The 17,500-nt window shown below is 46.7% G+C and overlaps 2 protein-coding genes across 2 annotated transcripts in view; one reads left to right on the forward strand and one right to left on the reverse strand.

Moving 5' to 3' along the window:
- LOC143289950 (kelch-like protein 20) overlaps positions 1–1,694 on the forward strand; it is a 22,583-nt gene extending 20,889 nt beyond the window's left edge. The window contains exon 9 of the mRNA XM_076599214.1: positions 1–1,694. This exon is cut by the window's left edge and continues 4,066 nt beyond it. The gene's annotated coding sequence lies outside the window, so the exon portion shown is untranslated.
- Positions 1,695–10,964: 9,270 nt separating this feature from the next.
- Positions 10,965–17,500, reverse strand: part of LOC143289560 (uncharacterized) — a 109,263-nt gene continuing 102,727 nt past the window's right edge. The window contains exons 4-6 of the mRNA XM_076598572.1: positions 17,432–17,500; positions 15,143–15,867; positions 10,965–13,728 (exon numbers count right to left, since the gene is read on the reverse strand). The exon at positions 17,432–17,500 is cut by the window's right edge and continues 177 nt beyond it. Coding sequence (XP_076454687.1) covers positions 12,109–13,728; positions 15,143–15,867; positions 17,432–17,500 — 2,414 coding nt within the window. The 3' untranslated portion in view covers positions 10,965–12,108. The remainder of the gene's footprint in view (positions 13,729–15,142; positions 15,868–17,431) is intronic.

Raw genomic sequence — 17,500 nt, forward strand, 5'->3', positions numbered from 1 at the left:
CTGCCCAAATATTGGTCAAAAGATGCTTGCGAAATAAAAAGTTTTTCTCGCTCTCTCTCATGCAGAAGAAAAGTTTGTGCAAAATTTGGGTCTACGAATTTATGCAGTGACAAAAAGGTTGATGCATATTTTGTTACCTTTCAGTGTGAAGTTCACTTGCAAATTTTGCATCTTTTTTTTTTCTTTTTTCCGATCTGTGGATATTCACCTTCAGTAATTAATGTGTAGGAGACAGGGACAGCAGTTTAAACCATGTGTTACAGTGCCCAAGCACCTATGAGGGTCTTTGCTATGGAGGGGGGAAAAAGGGACTTAAAGACTAAACAACACACCTTGCAAGTAGTATAAGAATTAGCACTAAAAGACTCCAAACAACAAACTTTGCAAGAAGTATGAAAACAAGCATTGAAAGACTTAAGAACACACCTTGCAAGTAGCACTTTGCATCAGTCGCATGCAGACGTGTGTGAGCGGTGGCAAGTGTCCACGTTTTCGAATCCCGTTTATGGACTATGATTATTACTCCCCCTTCCAGCTAGACCTTGAATGGTGGTCTGGGTGCTAGTCATTCGGATGAGATGATAAAGTGAGGTCGCATGCGCAGCACACACTGAGCATATGTGAAAGAACCCATGGCAACAAAAAGGCTGACCCTGGCAAAATTCTGCTGAAAAATCCACTTTGATAGTAAAACAAGTACACTTGCAGACAGAAGAAAGAAAAGGAAAGAGATATGGCTGGTGTTAGCCATGTATCGTAGAGTGCGTGCACAGCCGGTTTTGACTAGATCACGCCCCTTAGAGAGGCCACTGTGGCGCCGTCTTCGGTGTTCATCTGTTCTGGTAACGGTTTACAGTTGGTCGGGTTTTCTCTTGGGAGTTTTCCTTCTCTTGGAAGGACTGCCTGCTGAGCCTATCGGACTCCATCTGCCCGGGTTTGAAATCAGAGTTGTCCTTCTCCTAGACTATGTGGGTCCATGGCACCTTGTTCCATATCATTTGGTGCAACCCCCAAAGGGAGGGCTCCCCCATCAGCCACCCGGGGGACGCGCCCCTACGCCGTATAGTCCCAGCGCGAGGATGGCTGGTGTTGAACTGTGGCAGCATGTTCTCCCTTGGGAAAGCAGCCAGAATTTCACACACATAAATCTGTTGTGGCAGAAAATAATGCTAGTGCACAGACACACATCAGTGTTTAGTTTTCAGGTGTTGCATTGTCTTTGTATTAGTATGCTTGGAGTGATTGGGGGGTTGTTTAAATGAGAGAGAGAGAAAATGTTGCTATTTATTCATGGTTTTGTGATTGTGGTATGCAGAACCTACCGAACGACTGTGATTATGTTGACCACATTAACAATTTTAGAGCATGTGTTTGGTAACTTTTCATTTGATGGTTAGGAAAAAGAAAAAAAAAAGCACATTTTGAACAATAAGCTCAACCCATCTCTTTTTCCCTCTTGCTCTCTTTCGCAGGTTAACTGCTTTCTTTTTTCTTCTTTTTGATGAATATCCTCTTCTGCACTGTTTCAGTGGCATTCCACTAATATCCTCTCAATCCAAACAGACGCTTTGTTTTTTTTTTCAAGGATGGTGAAATCAAAGACTCAGATTTACAGCCTGTACATTTGTGAACCAAGTACATTTAGTTCCTTTGGATGTGATCAGTTTCCGCATTGTCTCTTAACTGTTTGTATAAACTTGTGTCTTCATTCAGGTTTTTATGTTATGTCTGATTTTTATTTGCTTGTATATAGATATTTTGTATATTGCTGCGTAATAAACAACCATGACGTATGTGAATAATTCTTAATTCTTTTTATAGAGTATGACTCGTTTGTTTTTTTGTTGTGTTTTTTTTTTCTCTGGCATGTTTGGAGGTATGCTACCTGTGACCACGTTTGTGCTTTGTTGAGTTGGTGGAATGAAGAGAAGTGTGTGGAAGGTTTTCAGCATTCTTCGATTTCTTCACTAAATCTAGCATCCCACTTACGACTTGAATCCGGGACAGCTGTGGCAGCACAGTCACATGAAATGATGCGTATGTATGACACTGAAGACTTGAGTTAGTTTTAAGAGTCTTGTGGGACTGCTCGTTCGTTAGGAATTAAATGAATGCCATTCAGTAATAGTAACATACTTGAACTTGTTAGACGTTTTGAGGCCTGGGTAGGCCTGTTGTCACCCTGGGTAGGCCTGTTGTCACACTGGGTAGGCCTGTTGTCACACAGGTGGGGGATGGGGGGGGGGAGGAAAAGCAGGCATCTGTCAGTCTCGGGAGACTTTGGAGTTGCACTCTGGGTGGTGATTATTGATACAGCATGAAGTGTGGCTTGACAGACAAAGATGGGAGTGGCGGGCCCTGGGCCCTCCCACAATGTGCACAGGTGGGCCCTGGGCCCTCCCACAATGTGCACAGGTGGGCCCTGGGCCCTCCCACAATGTGCACAGGTGGGCCCTGGGTCCTTTCACAATGTGCACAGGTCTGCCCTGGGCCCTCCCACAATGTGCACAGGTGGGCCTCGGGCCCTCCCACAATGTGCACAGGTGGGCCTCGGGCCCTCCCACAATGTGCACAGGTGGGCCTTGGGCCCTCCCACAATGTGCACAGGTGGGCCTTGGGCCCTCCCCCTCCCACAATGTGCACAGGTGTGCCCTGGGCCCTCCCACAATGTACACAGGTGTGCCCTGGGCCCTTCCGCACTGTGCACAGGTCTGCCCTGGGCCCTCCCACAATGTGCACAGGTCTGCCCTGGGCCCTCCCACAATGTGCACAGGTGTGCCCTGGGCCCTCCCACAATGTGCACAGGTCTGCCCTGGGCCCTTCCACAATGTGCACAGGTCTGCCCTGGGCCCTTCCACAATGTGCACAGGTCTGCCCTGGGCCCTTCCACACTGTGCACAGGTGGGCCCTGGGCCCTCCCACAATGTGCACAGGTGGACCCTGGGCCCTCCCACAATGTGCACAGGTCTGCCCTCGGTCCTCCCACAATGTGCACAGGTGGGTCCTGGGCCCTCTCACAATGTGCACAGGTGGGCCCTGGGCCCTCCCACAATGTGCACAGGTGGGCCCTGGGCCCTTCCACACTGTGCACAGGTGGGCCCTGGGCCCTCCCACAATGTGCACAGGTGGGCCCTGGGCCCTCCCACAATGTGCACAGGTGGGCCCTGGGCCCTCCCACAATGTGCACAGGTCTGCCCTGGGCCCTCCCACACTGTGCACAGGTCTGCCCTGGGCCCTCCCACAATGTGCACAGGTGGGCCCTGGGCCCTCCCACAATGTGCACAGGTGGGCCCTGGGCCCTTCCACAATGTGCACAGGTGGGCCTTGGGCCCTCCCACAATGTGCACAGGTGAAGTCTGATGCCGGTCTGACTTTTGGCCTTTTCCCTCAGTCTTTTAAAAAGCGTTGCTGGGCAAGAGTCTCTTCGAACTTGGGAGAGGCCTTACAGCAATGAACACGGTGTGTTGTTGTGAGGTCAGCTCTGTGATGTGATTAATTCATCAACTCTGTGACATGATAAATTCAGCAAGTTGGTGAAGTCTTTTTATATGGCCATTTTTTTTGTGACTTCTGGTTTTTTTTTTTTTTTTTTTTTTTTTTTTTTTTGATTGATGGCTCATTGGTTTAAAAATAAAAGACTTAACAGGAGGCAGACCCTGTGCGGTAGTCTGCATTAGCTTCAGTGTAGCTCTGTGTGTGTGTGTGTGTGTGTGTGTGTGTGTGTGTTGCCAATGTGAGGTTCTTTTCAGTTTTCAGTTTGTTGAGAGTGGATTTTGAAGAATTTGTAAATTGAATGCATGTTAACTTCTTCATCTCTGTTCCTGCTTTCTTCAGAGGATGTACAGAAGAGATGAATTTAGAATACAAATGTGAAATGTATCGCACACACACACACACACACACACACACACACACACACACACACACTCAATACTTTACCACACACTACACTGCACCACACCTTACAACATCACATGACACGCACACGCGTGTGCACACACACACACACACACAACACCGCACCACAAACTACACTGCCCCACACCCTACCACATCACATGACATGCACCACACACACACACACACACACACACACATACTCAAACACCAAAGTTACCTAGCTACATGTATGTTGCCGAATGTTGTTGACTTTGATTCAGAAATGAGCGATCATAATAGATGTGTGATGAATGGGACTGAACTCAGTGCATACTTTTCTCTCCCCTATTGCTTGCCAAAATGACGTTTGACTGACTTTCTTGCATATGCCCAGCCCTCCTTTTGGATAGATGTAATTTTAGGATTAAGTCGGGGGGAGGTTGGGAGGGCAGATGTGTGTGTGTGTGTGTGTGTGTGTGTGTGTGAATAATTTATTGAATTTATAATGTTTCACGCTGCATTTGTCCACCTGAGTTATCAGGGAAATGTTAACCACCCCCTTCCCTCTTGCCACTTTCTTTTTGCTGCCGTTTTGCCTGTCAGCACTGTGAAAAACATCCTGTAAACTCCCCACCCCACACCCCACACACCCGGCCCCTGTCTTCTTAAGACATCCCACAAGCCAAAACTAGCCTCGGTAGTTTTTGCAGAGTTAGATGGTAAAAGGTCCTATAGCTTTCTATGTTGATTGGGGCAGTGAATTATTCATATCCTCTGTGTCTGGGGCTCAGTGTAGGAAGAAGGGACCCAAATCTCTCCTTCCGCAGAGTTGCAAATCATTAAAAAGAAAAAAAAAAAGAGGAAAAAAAAAGAAGTAAAAAGAACTAACTGCATGAAAGAGAATGACAGAGCTTGAAAAAAAGACTTCTCTGCCAACTGTTGAGTTTTCAGACTTGCTTCTGTCAAGTGTTTATTTGTTTTACATCTATTTACACAGGAGGGAAAATTGAGAACTTCATAATTCCACTCAATGATTGTTGATCAGGCTGACTATCCATATTCTGTGGACACCAGTTCAGTCTGGCCAGTTTCCTGAGGAAGATTAGGAAAAACAAAACAAAACAAACAAACAAAAAAACCCCCCAAACTTGGACCAGATAAAAGAAGTGATGATTTTTAATGTAAGGAAATGTTCTCAAATAATTTGTGAAGAAGCATCCTGCACATGCAATGCAGCATTGTAGAAGCGCTTCTCTTTTAGCTTTGCACTGAAACAAGTCTCCGTGGCATGGATTGGCGATTAGGAAAGAAAAAAAAAACAACAACAAGAAACAAACCAAGAGCAGGCCTAATGATTTTGAATGAATGGGTCACCACCGATCAGCCCTGACAGGAAAAAGTGACCATTGCAGTTCACCATACATTGTGGCCAGTGGAGCAGGTTGTGAGTTCTGTGCCGAGGGTATGTTGCACGAGCGAACACAGCAGCGCTAAGTTTGCTTATCGTTAAGAATTTTCTTAACTCCACGGTGAATTCCATATACTCCGGAACATTCCTAACTCTAAGCAAACTTAGCACTGCAAAGATCGCCTCACGCAAACCAGTCCGGGTTCAGTAACTTCTTTGCACTGCAAAGTTTGCTTACAGTTGAGAATTTTTCTTAATGGGATTCGCAACGCTAAGTTTGCTTCATGTTATAGAATCTTCCCTTGGTCTTTGAAATTAGCAATACTAAGTTTGCTTAAAGAATCTTTTTCTTAAGGCTTTGGAATCGATGTAGACTTGGGGAAAATTGCTTAAGAATTTTTTTCTCAAGGCTATGGAATCGATGTAGACTTAGGAAAAATTTCAATGCTAAGCAAACTTAGTGATGTTAAGATCGCTTATGAAACCAAGCCCTGGGAAAGCAAAGCAGTGATGAAGAGATGAGCAACTTCAGTTAAGTCTTGGGAGTGAGTGAAACTTTAATCTCTTCTGTGATGCAGGGGAACGGGCAAGCAGCACTCATGTAACAGTGGTATTGTGTGAGTTAAAGTGAGGTCGGTGGTACATCAGTGATTGTGTGTTTATGAAGAGAGTACACCATTGACATTTTAGCACATAACAGCTGATGATGATGACTGCTTGTTGTTTGTTGTTGAGGGGTGAGGGAAGGTGCGTCCTGCTTTTCATTTGTGATGTCTTCGACCTGTCTGTTTCACTCGTATGATCAGATGCTGTGAAAATAAAATGTTTCCAGTTATATCTTAGTATTGATGCTGATGTGTTTTGTGTGCATCCTTCAGTTGCCTTCTTTGGGTGTGGGTGTGTGTGTGTGTGTGTGTGTGTGTGTGCAAGAATGAAATGAAATGTTTTTACAAAGCTGAGATGACTGAAAGTGATTAGCCAACATATAACTAATGAATATGACTGTCTTTGCTGTTTATCCAAAGATACGTTTTTGTTTTTTTTGTTTTCAAATTCATAAAACCTTGTGCCAGAGCAATACACGGGTGTCGATATTTGGTTATTTAAAATGGTTTCCACATTCGGTCTTATGCACCGGATATGTAAAGGACACATATAAACTTCTGCATGATTTCCGGCTATGACCATGTGTGTCAGTTTGAAGGAAAACCTTGTCGATTTGATTTTCAGAACAGCAGTTGCCTCCTCTGCTGTTCTGATGGTCTTGGTTGGACACGACTATCATATATATGTATATACTTTTTTTCTTATGCGTTTTTTTGTTTTGTTTTGGGTTTTGGTGTTTTTTTTGTTGTTTTTTTCAACATCATCATCTTCTTCGTTCTTGGGCTGCAACTCCCACATTCAAACGTGTGTACACGAGTGGGCATTTACGTATATGACCGTTTATACCCTGCCATGTAGGCAGTCATACTCCATTTTCGGGGTTGTGCATGCTGGGCATGTTCTTGTTTCCATAACCCACCGAACGCTGACATGGATTACAGGATCTTTAACGTGCGTATTAGATCTTCTGCTTGCGTGCACACACGAAGGTGGTTCAGGCACTAGCAGGTCAGCACATATGTTGACCTGGGAGATCGGAAAAAAATCTCCACCCTTTACCCACCAGGCGCCGTTACCGAGATTCGAACCAGGGACCCTCAGATTGAAAGTTCAACGCTTTAACCACTCGGCTATTTTCCGGTCTTTTCCACATCAGATTGACAGGGAAGCCTGTTGAGCACTCAGGGTTGTATGGGTTCATGCAGAGTCCAAACCCCTCGTTCATCCACTCATCTGACGAGCGCAGTTGCCGAGTGGTTAACCCTTTGATCTCTGACCACCGCTTTACCGGTGGCAGAGAAAAATGACATAATGCTCGGCCACCGGTTGAGCGGTGCGTAAACACTTCAAACGTGCAGAGTCTCAACCTGACCCGTCAGGGCAGAAATCAGGGACAAAACGTGCGAGAAAACAACTGTACACAACGCAGCAAGTAATTGGTATGCTTTATGATTTATCGGAAGTAGAGTATGACAATGATTACTCTGATAGTGAGGTGGAATTCGAATCGGATGATTTTGCTACAGATAGTGATGTTGAAAATGAATCTGAGCATAATTATCATCATCATCATCATCATCTTCCATGGATTATTACTGTAACAACAGAAAGACATCCTCACCACACCACACCATACCACGTGACACTGGACGATGCAAATGAGGTCAACAACCCATCCGTGTATCGTTTATTCCAATTCTTTGTCCTTCACCACTACAACCGTGGTCCGACACTGTGGATTGGTGGTGCAGTGATTACGACACTGATGACACGGACGGCCATGTTCAGAACTTGGGGTGTGTGTGTGTGTGTGTGTGTGTGTGTGTGTGTGTGTGTGCTAATTTCACTCACAACACAACAACAGGTGAAGATTGAAGTTAAACAAGGAGCCGAAATATATAAAGACCAAAAAATCTCCAAAGCCAGATATTGTTTTGTGACATTGAGGAACATAATTGAGGAAAACTGGCACCGTCAGAACCCAAACCAAGATTCGATGTGCTCAGAATAAAGAATAAAAATGTTCAAAGCATGCTCCTGTATTGATCAGAGTACTGGAATATCACCGAGGTCATCAGTCATGAAACTAGAAACATTTCAGAAACGTTGAATTCCTTTTTAGAGGGGGGGGGGGGGGACAGGATGGAGGGTTGACGAGTGGGGGTGGGGGCCAGGGGGGCAAGGGGAGGTGGGGAGTGAGGGAGGGGGAACGCCTCATCTGAATCACTCAACTCCAGAAAAGAAACCCCCATGCCAGACACCACCACAGTAAGGAAACGTAGAAGATGGCGCTGATAGGACATTCCTTAATAATTATACCACCAGATGCACTTCCTCCTCCTTCTTCTTCTTTTTCTTCGTTCGTGTGCTGCAACTCCCACGTTCACTCGTATGTACACGAGTGGGCTTTTACGGTGTATGACCATTTTTACCCCGCCATCTAGGCAGCCATACTCCGTTTTCGGAGGTGGTGCACTTCCAAGCTAGCCAAGACAGCACAAGAGGGGGATCTTTGGTGGTGGGTTTATGTGCCACACAAGGAACGAAGAGAATTAAGGTCAGTCTCAAAAGACAGTTCGTCGTGTGTTTTCTTACCAAATTTGGACAGAACATTTCTTTTTGGGGGGGAGCGGGGGCTGGGATGGGGGTGGGTGGGGGGTGGGGGGTCTCCAGACCGTCACTCAGGCGCTAAAAAAATGTTGAAAATACAAAAATGAAAAAATAAAATAAAAACGCCGAAATCCCCAGTCCACCACATTAAGTATCATAATCATCAGGTGCTCAGTTCTTTATCCCTTGCCAGTTTGTGAACATGTAATAATATATGTGTTGCCTCTCACTCACAACAAAAAAACAACAACATATATATATATATATATATATATATATATATATATATATATATATATATATATATATATATATATATAAATCCGCAGGTATGTCGGGCTGGTGGGGTGTGGGGATTTGGTGGGGGTATAAGGATGGAGATGAATAGTACGATAATGTCCGTCGTAGCTTCTCAGTGTATCGAAGGATTACTTATTCTGCCTCCGGGTTGAACGTGACGATGTTGAAAGCGAATGGGTAGAAGAGAAGAGTAGCTCACATAGTGGGGGAAGGACAGACGGGAATTTTCCAGTCAATGATTATAATCTGAAGGTAATTTCAGTGATTACATTTCGGCTCAGACCCCCCGGCCCCCCCCCCCCCTGCTCCCCCCCAACCTCTCCCTCCCCTGTCAGAGTTGGAGGTGATTTTTTTTCCCTTCTCTCCAGTATTGTGGTATGGATTTTGTGTCTTGTGATATCAGAAGTAGTTTGAAGAATTGTGATAGGGTTTTGTAGTATTGTGGTATGAAACTGCATTATCCAGGCTTTTTTTTTTAATGTGGTATGTATCATGAGTGTGTATGGTCTGTGATGATTGTGTGTGTGTGTGTGTGTGTGTGTGTGTGTGTGTGTGTGCGTGAGAGAGAGAGAGAGAGAGAGAGAGAGAGAGAGACAGACAGGACAGAGACAGAGAGAGAGAGAGATCATTTTAGCATTTTAACTCTTTCCATACGAACGGCGAAAGAGACGACGTTAACAGCGTTTCACCCCAATTACCATCATCAAATATTGCAAGCGGAAGGCTCTTATACTGAAGACGTGAATGTTGACAAAGAATACCACAATTCTGACGATGGAAGCTAAAGGTTGGGTCATTCAGACACCCACTGGACATCCGAGAGGTCTGTGTAGAGGAGAAGAGAGGACTGGCCGTACTGAGTGAGTTAATGCATTTTTTATACGTCGGTATTGACATTGTACAGTGTGTTTTTACATGAAAAGGCGATTTACAAATTAAATTACTGTTATTATGATTATCATTATCAAAACTTGATGTCCTTTTGTATACCAGGTCCTCCCTGCTCTCTCCCACCCCAGAACCATGCTGTGATAGAAAGCTATAGTCCTTTTGTATACCAGGTCCTCTCTGCTCTCTCTCCCACCTCAGAACCATGCTGTGATAGAAAGCTATCGTCCTTTTGCATACCAGGTCCTCCCTGCTCTCTCTCACCTCAGAACCATGCTGTGATAGAATGCTGTCGTCCTTTTGTATACCAGGTCCTCCCTGCTCTCTCTCCCACCCCAGAACCATGCTGTGATAGAATGCTGTCGTCCTTTTGTATACCAGGTCCTCCCTGCTCTCTCTCCCACCCCAGAACCATGCTGTGATAGAATGCTGTCGTCCTTTTGTATACCAGGTCCTCCCTGCTCTCTCTCCCACCCCAGAGCCATGCTGTGATAGAATGCTGTCGTCCTTTTGTATACCAGGTCCTCTCTGCTCTCTCTCCCACCCCAGAACCATGCTGTGATAGAAAGCTATCGCCCTTTTGCATACCAGGTCCTCCCTGCTCTCTCCCACCTCAGAACCATGCTGTGATAGAAAGCTATCGTCCTTTTGCATACCAGGTCCTCCCTGCTCTCTCTCACCTCAGAACCATGCTGTGATAGAATGCTGTCGTCCTTTTGTATACCAGGTCCTCCCTGCTCTCTCTCCCACCCCAGAACCATGCTGTGATAGAATGCTGTCGTCCTTTTGTATACCAGGTCCTCCCTGCTCTCTCTCCCACCCCAGAGCCATGCTGTGATAGAATGCTGTCGTCCTTTTGTATACCAGGTCCTCCCTGCTCTCTCCCACCTCAGAACCATGCTGTGATAGAAAGCTATCGTCCTTTTGTATACCGGGTCCTCCCTGCTCTCTCTCCCACCTCAGAACCATGCTGTGATAGAAAGCTATTGTCCTTTTGCATACCAGGTCCTCCCTGCTCTCTCCCACCTCAGAACCATGCTGTGATAGAAAGCTATCGTCCTTTTGTATACCGGGTCCTCCCTGCTCTCTCTCCCACCTCAGAACCATGCTGTGATAGAAAGCTATCGTCCTTTTGTATACCAGGTCCTCCCTGCTCTCTCCCACCTCAGAACCATGCTGTGATAGAAAGCTATCGTCCTTTTGTATACCAGGTCCTCCCTGGTCTCTCTCCCACCCCAGAACCATGCTGTGATAGAATGCTGTCGTCCTTTTGTATACCAGGTCCTCCCTGCTCTCTCTCCCACCCCAGAGCCATGCTGTGATAGAATGCTGTCGTCCTTTTGTATACCAGGTCCTCCCTGCTCTCTCCCACCTCAGAACCATGCTGTGATAGAAAGCTATCGTCCTTTTGTATACCGGGTCCTCCCTGCTCTCTCTCCCACCTCAGAACCATGCTGTGATAGAAAGCTATTGTCCTTTTGCATACCAGGTCCTCCCTGCTCTCTCCCACCTCAGAACCATGCTGTGATAGAAAGCTATCGTCCTTTTGTATACCGGGTCCTCCCTGCTCTCTCTCCCACCTCAGAACCATGCTGTGATAGAAAGCTATCGTCCTTTTGTATACCAGGTCCTCCCTGCTCTCTCCCACCTCAGAACCATGCTGTGATAGAAAGCTATCGTCCTTTTGTATACCAGGTCCTCCCTGCTCTCTCCCACCTCAGAACCATGCTGTGATAGAATGCTGTCGTCCTTTTGTATACCAGGTCCTCCCTGCTCTCTCCCACCTCAGAACCATGCTGTGATAGAATGCTGTCGAATCAAACTGATTCCCGTTCTGTCGGTGCGCATGCACTGATACCCAGAAGAAACGAAAGGAACTTGCCAGATCAGATCCACCGGCGGTATTCCATGATTTTGTTGTTGTTGTTGTTGTTGACACTCTTGGAACTGACGGGAACAAACTTTGCCAGTTACTAGGAAACAAGACAGCACTGGTTCTTGGTGCTGCAGCCTAGGGGTCCAGCTGGCCTTTGGGAACCATCCCAACGCCGACTCTCCTAAAAAAAAACACACAAAAAACCCCTTAGCCGAGAAAGTGGGGATGTAACTTAGGGCAAGACACTCTCCACTAAAATCAAATTCTAGCCCAGATAGTCGGGACATCAGTTGCCTCCTCTGCTGTTCTGATGGTCGTAGTCGGACACGACTGACTATCATACATGATTATTATTATTATAATGACAACAGGTTCACGACGACTAAAACATAGTGGTGGTGGTGGGGGTGGTGGTGTTCAAGACATGAAAGCTGAACGGTGAAATCAATCACAACCAGTGTCTGTACAGTTCGGATGGACACTGTATGGATGGACGCCTAGAGGTCGACCACGTCACAGCTCCGGCCGCCCAGAACTGCGTTCAGGCAGTGGCGTGGAAAGAGGAGTTGTCTGCTTTTCCTTGCTGGTCATTCTTCTTCTTCTTCTTCTGTGGTTTCAGTCGCCCTGGTTGAGGGTTGGGCTGGTTCCCAACAGCCTCGTTCACAGGGACTGGTTCAGGGTGTGGCTGTCCTGTGCGTCTCTGGGCCCCGTCTCTTTCCTGTGCTGGTATGGAGGCTGGAAGTCTGATGATGCCAGGTGGTTGTTCGTTTCTGGGCTTTGTCGTCTTCTCCATGTCCTTCTTCGCCAGGCGGCTTGGCTGTCTCTGGGAAGCGTCCAGCATCTGAGCTATCCAGGAGCTGCTTGGAGGAATGCGGGATGGAGTCCTGACACTCTGTTGTGCTGGAGCTGAGTTAGACTGGAAGGGTGGGAGGTGGTTGAGTTCTTCGTTTTGAAATCGATTCCAGTTGTTTTGTCTTGGTTGGTTGTGTACGTCGTTCTTCACGGGCACTGGCTGACGATTTGATTGGCTGATGTGATTTGGTTGAACGATGTTCGTGCGCTCCTTACTCTGGCTTCGAGGACGATGATTCTCTCCTGTGTCTTTCTGGCGAGACTGTTGGATGAGGAAGTAGATTTTCCGGGAGATTTCGTCTCGAGGCAATTTCTGTCTTTGGGGAACTCTCTGCAGCTGTCGTTCCAAGGCTGTGTCGGGGTTCACTGGTTGACGTGGTCTGATGGTGTCGGGGTTCACTGGTTGACGTGGTCTGATGGTGTCGGGGTTCACTGGTTGACGTGGTCTGATGGTGTCGGGGTTCACCGGTTGACGTGGTCTGATGGTGTCGGGGTTCACCGGTTGACGTGGTCTGATGGTGTCGGGGTTCACTGGTTGACGTGGTCTGATGGTGTCGGGGTTCACTGGTTGACGTGGTCTGATGGTGTCGGGGTTCACTGGCTGACGTGGTCTGATGGTGTCGGGGTTCACCGGTTGACGTGGTCTGATGGTGTCGGGGTTCACTGGTTGACGTAGTCTGACGGTTCTGATGTCTGACAGGGCTGGCCGGTTCATGGACTGAGGAGCTTGGTTACCGGTTCCTGCGGAACTGAACGCCGGTTGTTCTGGTCTGCTACGCGAAGGACCTGCACGGTTCTCATTCCTTTCCAGGGTCATCCTGACAAAGACTGGCCGGTTGGTTCGGTCAGTGATGCGCACGCGGTTATACCGGTTGTCCGCGTTTCCCTGACCCCAAGAGCTCGTGTGACGGAACTGGTTTCTTCGATTCCCTGGACGTGGGTGACTCAGGGGGTTCAGCTGGTTCTCAAGATCCAGCTGAATCTTAGGGCCGGAGGGACGGCTTGCGAAGCTTTGCTGTTTGGGCTGATGATACGGCGGAAGCCGAGGACTCGCAGAGTTTGGCGGATCCACGGCGTTGGTTTGTATCATGGGTTCTGGTTGGCTGTTGGGGTTTGATTGAACCGCGGGGCTTGGTTGGCTGAAGGCGTTTAGTTGTATCGGGGGTTTCGGTTGGCTGGGGGCGTTGGTTTGTGCCGAGGATTCTGGTTTTTGGCCGAGGGCGTTTGATTGTAGCGCTGGTTCTGGTTGGTTGAGGGTGTTGACCTGTACCACAGGCCTTGGCTGCTCTAAATCCTCTGACAGCGGCAACTGGTGAACAATAGATAAACGAATAAATCAATAAGCAAACAAACAAATAAATGAATAAATAAATTAGTTAATTGATTGTTATACTAATTAACTAAGTAACTGATAATTCATTAATGAAATTAATTAATTAATCAATTTCTTGAATGAATTGATTAATTGATTGATCAATAATGATTTTTTTTTTAAACCAACAACAGCAAATTATAACAAAGCTGGAGGGGGGGGGATTTTTTTTTTAATGCCGTGAATGAACAAACATAATCATCTTTACAATAGAAATAAAACCACTTGCAACGAAACAAACTGTTAAGAATGCACGAAACGGGACCAGGACATGGACAGATGACGTGTAGAGACAGAAAACAAACAGCTAATGCTGCAAACGAAGCAAAGCGCAAAAGAACGGGAAAATCCGAAGAAACATAACCCGCCAATCAAAAAAAAAAAAGAACAAACTATTGCTTGCCAATGAAGGAAAACGTCAAATTATATCACTCTCTCCACACCTGTACCCCAGTAAACTGGTGCCAGTTGAGGAGTTTAGGTGTCAATAATTAAACTCACTACCATGAGAGGGGAAATGGGGGTGGGGGGTGGGGGGGGGTGGGTGGGGATCCAATTAAAGAAGGAGAAGAGCAAACAAAATTTATAAGTCGAAGAAGTGCGCGTGTTCGGCGAGATAAAAATGAAGACAAACCGGAGGAAGTTGGAAGAATGTCATAACTGTTTATTCAGAAGATAAGTAACTGTCTTGGACCAGTCCGCCCCCTAAACCCCGCTCCCCCCAGTCCCCCACTCCCCCCCCCCCCCCTCCCCACAAACACACCTACCTCCACTTCTTTCTCTATCTCTGTCTGTCTCTGTTTCGGTGTCGAGCTGATTATCACCCGCACTCTATATACACAGCTTGCGCTCTTACCAGTAAAACGGGCACACGTGAAACTAACCTCTACCAACCATGAAAAATCCACACGGTCATCTAGTCATTACATTCAGTGATATCTAGGCTCACAACCAAGGTCCACACACACACACACACGCACGCACGCACGCACGCACGCCCCCCCCCCCCACACACACACACACGATCATACACACACACACACACACACACACACACACACACACAAAGACACATACACACACACACTCTCTCTCTCACTCACACAAATACACGCACGCACACACATCCCCCCGCCCCCTTTTTTTCCCGTCTAGTATCACTTAAAGTGGAAGACGTTAAACTGAAGACTGCTGCTACTACTACTACTACTACCACTACTACTACTACTACTACACACACACACACACACACACACACTGGCACACACACACACACACACACACACACACACATACCACCACCACCACCACCACCACCAAAAAACAACAAAAGCACACAAAGTGAGCCCACCTGGGGAAACGTCACCCGCGTGCCATCTGACAAAAGCATGGACTGTGGAGGAAGCAGTCTCTCTGGTTCTGGCTTTCCTTCAACCTGTTTGGGACCCATCTGAACTGGTTCTGGCCTGGAAGGTGGAACAGGACGGGGTGGCGAAACCGGTCTAGGTCCGTTCTGAACCGGTCTGGTATTCGTCTGAACCTGTTTAGGTAGGAAAACCGGTCTTGATGTTTGAACTGGCCTTGGTGGGAAAACAGGTCTGGAAATGCTTTGAGCCAGCTGGACACGGTTCTCTGATGGTTGGGCCGATTCTGGTTGGGGAGTGAAAACTGGCCTGGATGTCTGAACCGGCCTGGGTGGTAAAGCGGGTCCCGTACCGCTTTGAACCGGGCGAAAACCGTTCTGAACTGGTTTAACCGATTCTGGTCTGAGTGTCAAAATCGGTCTGGATGTCTGAACTGGCCTGACATTGCTCTGAACTGTGCTGGGTGGTGGTTTCTGAACTGGTTTGGGTGCCGGGACCGGTTTGGAAGGCGGAACTGGTCTTGGTGGCAGAAGGGGTCTGTTGTCTCCGTTCTGGTGATGTCTAGGTGGACCTCTCTGACGTGGTATGGATGGGTTCCGCAGGCCACTGGTCACGGCCATTGACGCAGATGGTCGAAGCGGAGACGGGAATACCATCTGAGGACGAGGATTAGGCGGGATGTGATGCGGGGAGTTCAGGAACAGCATGTATTCTGGGAGGACAAAGAAAAGAACGACAACAACAAAACAGCACGTGTTATTTGTTGTTTATCAACACCATGTCAGCATTGATGTGGATACTTATATAGCGCCTATCCTCGGTCAGAGACCAAGCTCTAAGCGCTTTACATACACGGGGACATTTTGCACCACAGGCTGCCTACGTGGGTAGAGCCGACTGACGGCTGCCACTGGGCGCTCATCATTCGTTTCCTGTGTCAGTCAATCAGATTTCAGACGCACACGCATACACATTCAGACAGACATGTAACATTTTACGTGTATGACCGTTTTTATTTATTCACCCCGCCATGTAGGCAGCCATACTCCGTTTTCGGGTGTATTCTGGAAGGACAAAGAAAAGAACAAAAACAAAACAGCACGTGTTAGTTGTTTATAAAAACCATGTCAGCATGTGTATTCTACAAGGACAAAGGCAAGAACAACAACAAAACAGCATGTGTTAGTAACACCATGTCAGCAAGTGTATTCTGAAAGAACCAAAAGAAAAGAACAAAGAACAAAACGGTACATGCTAGTTGCTCATCAATCAACACCATGTCAGCATGTGTATTCTAGAAAGGCAAAGAAAACAACAAAACAACAACAACAACAACAAAACAGCACGTGTAAGTTGTTGTTTTTGTTTTCCTGGACAAAATCTAAAGAGAGGAAAAGTTATTGATTCAGTATGTATCGAAAACATCTTACTTAATCAATAATACCTAGATCTATCTATGGCATTTAGGACAGAAAAGAAGAAATTTAAAACAAATCTTTACGCAATGAGTAAAGAATCAATCCAGTTCAGTGCTATCAGTTACATACTTCTGGCTACAGTTGACGAAAAAAACAACAAACAAACAAAAACAAAAACAAACAAAACAACAACCAAAACCCAAAGGACGTAACAGAATCATACGTGAAGACAGGGCATACAGACATTCGCCCACGCCTACGAAAGCACACACGTACTCTCTACTCTTTTACACACAGACACAGACACGCAGACACACAGACACAAGCACAGACACAAACACACACAGACACAGACAGACACTCAAACACACAGAGAGACAACACACACACACACACACACACACACACACACACACACACACACACACACACACTCACACATTTGCACATGCCTTGTACAGTTTGATACACACAAGCGCACACATTCCAGACCACACAACACAAACGTATGAGTGGCATCAATAATACATGTGTGGCATAATCGTATTACTTCTTTCTTTCATGCGTGCAACAGCAGTAGTAGTAGCAGTTGTAGTAGTAGTAGTCTTCAATTCTATGGTTTTCTTATTTCAGTGGTATCACAGTGTGTGTGTGTGTGTGTGTGTGTGTGTGTGTGTGTGTGTGTGTGTGTGAGGGAGAGCACGAACGCATTGGTAAAAAAAAAAAAAAAAAAAAAAAGAGGAGTGAGGCAAAATAGGATGGTAAAACACACGCACACGCACGCACGCACAGCACGCACGCACCTACACCTACACACACACACACACACACACACACACACACCGTCAACAGACCTACCAGTTCTGGCCAGTCTCCCATCATCCCTCTCCAGTTTGGACATGGCTTCCACGATGGTCCTTGCCTTGA

The sequence above is a fragment of the Babylonia areolata genome, chromosome 14 (genome assembly GCF_041734735.1).
Source record: "Babylonia areolata isolate BAREFJ2019XMU chromosome 14, ASM4173473v1, whole genome shotgun sequence".
NCBI lineage: Eukaryota > Metazoa > Mollusca > Gastropoda > Neogastropoda > Buccinidae > Babylonia > Babylonia areolata.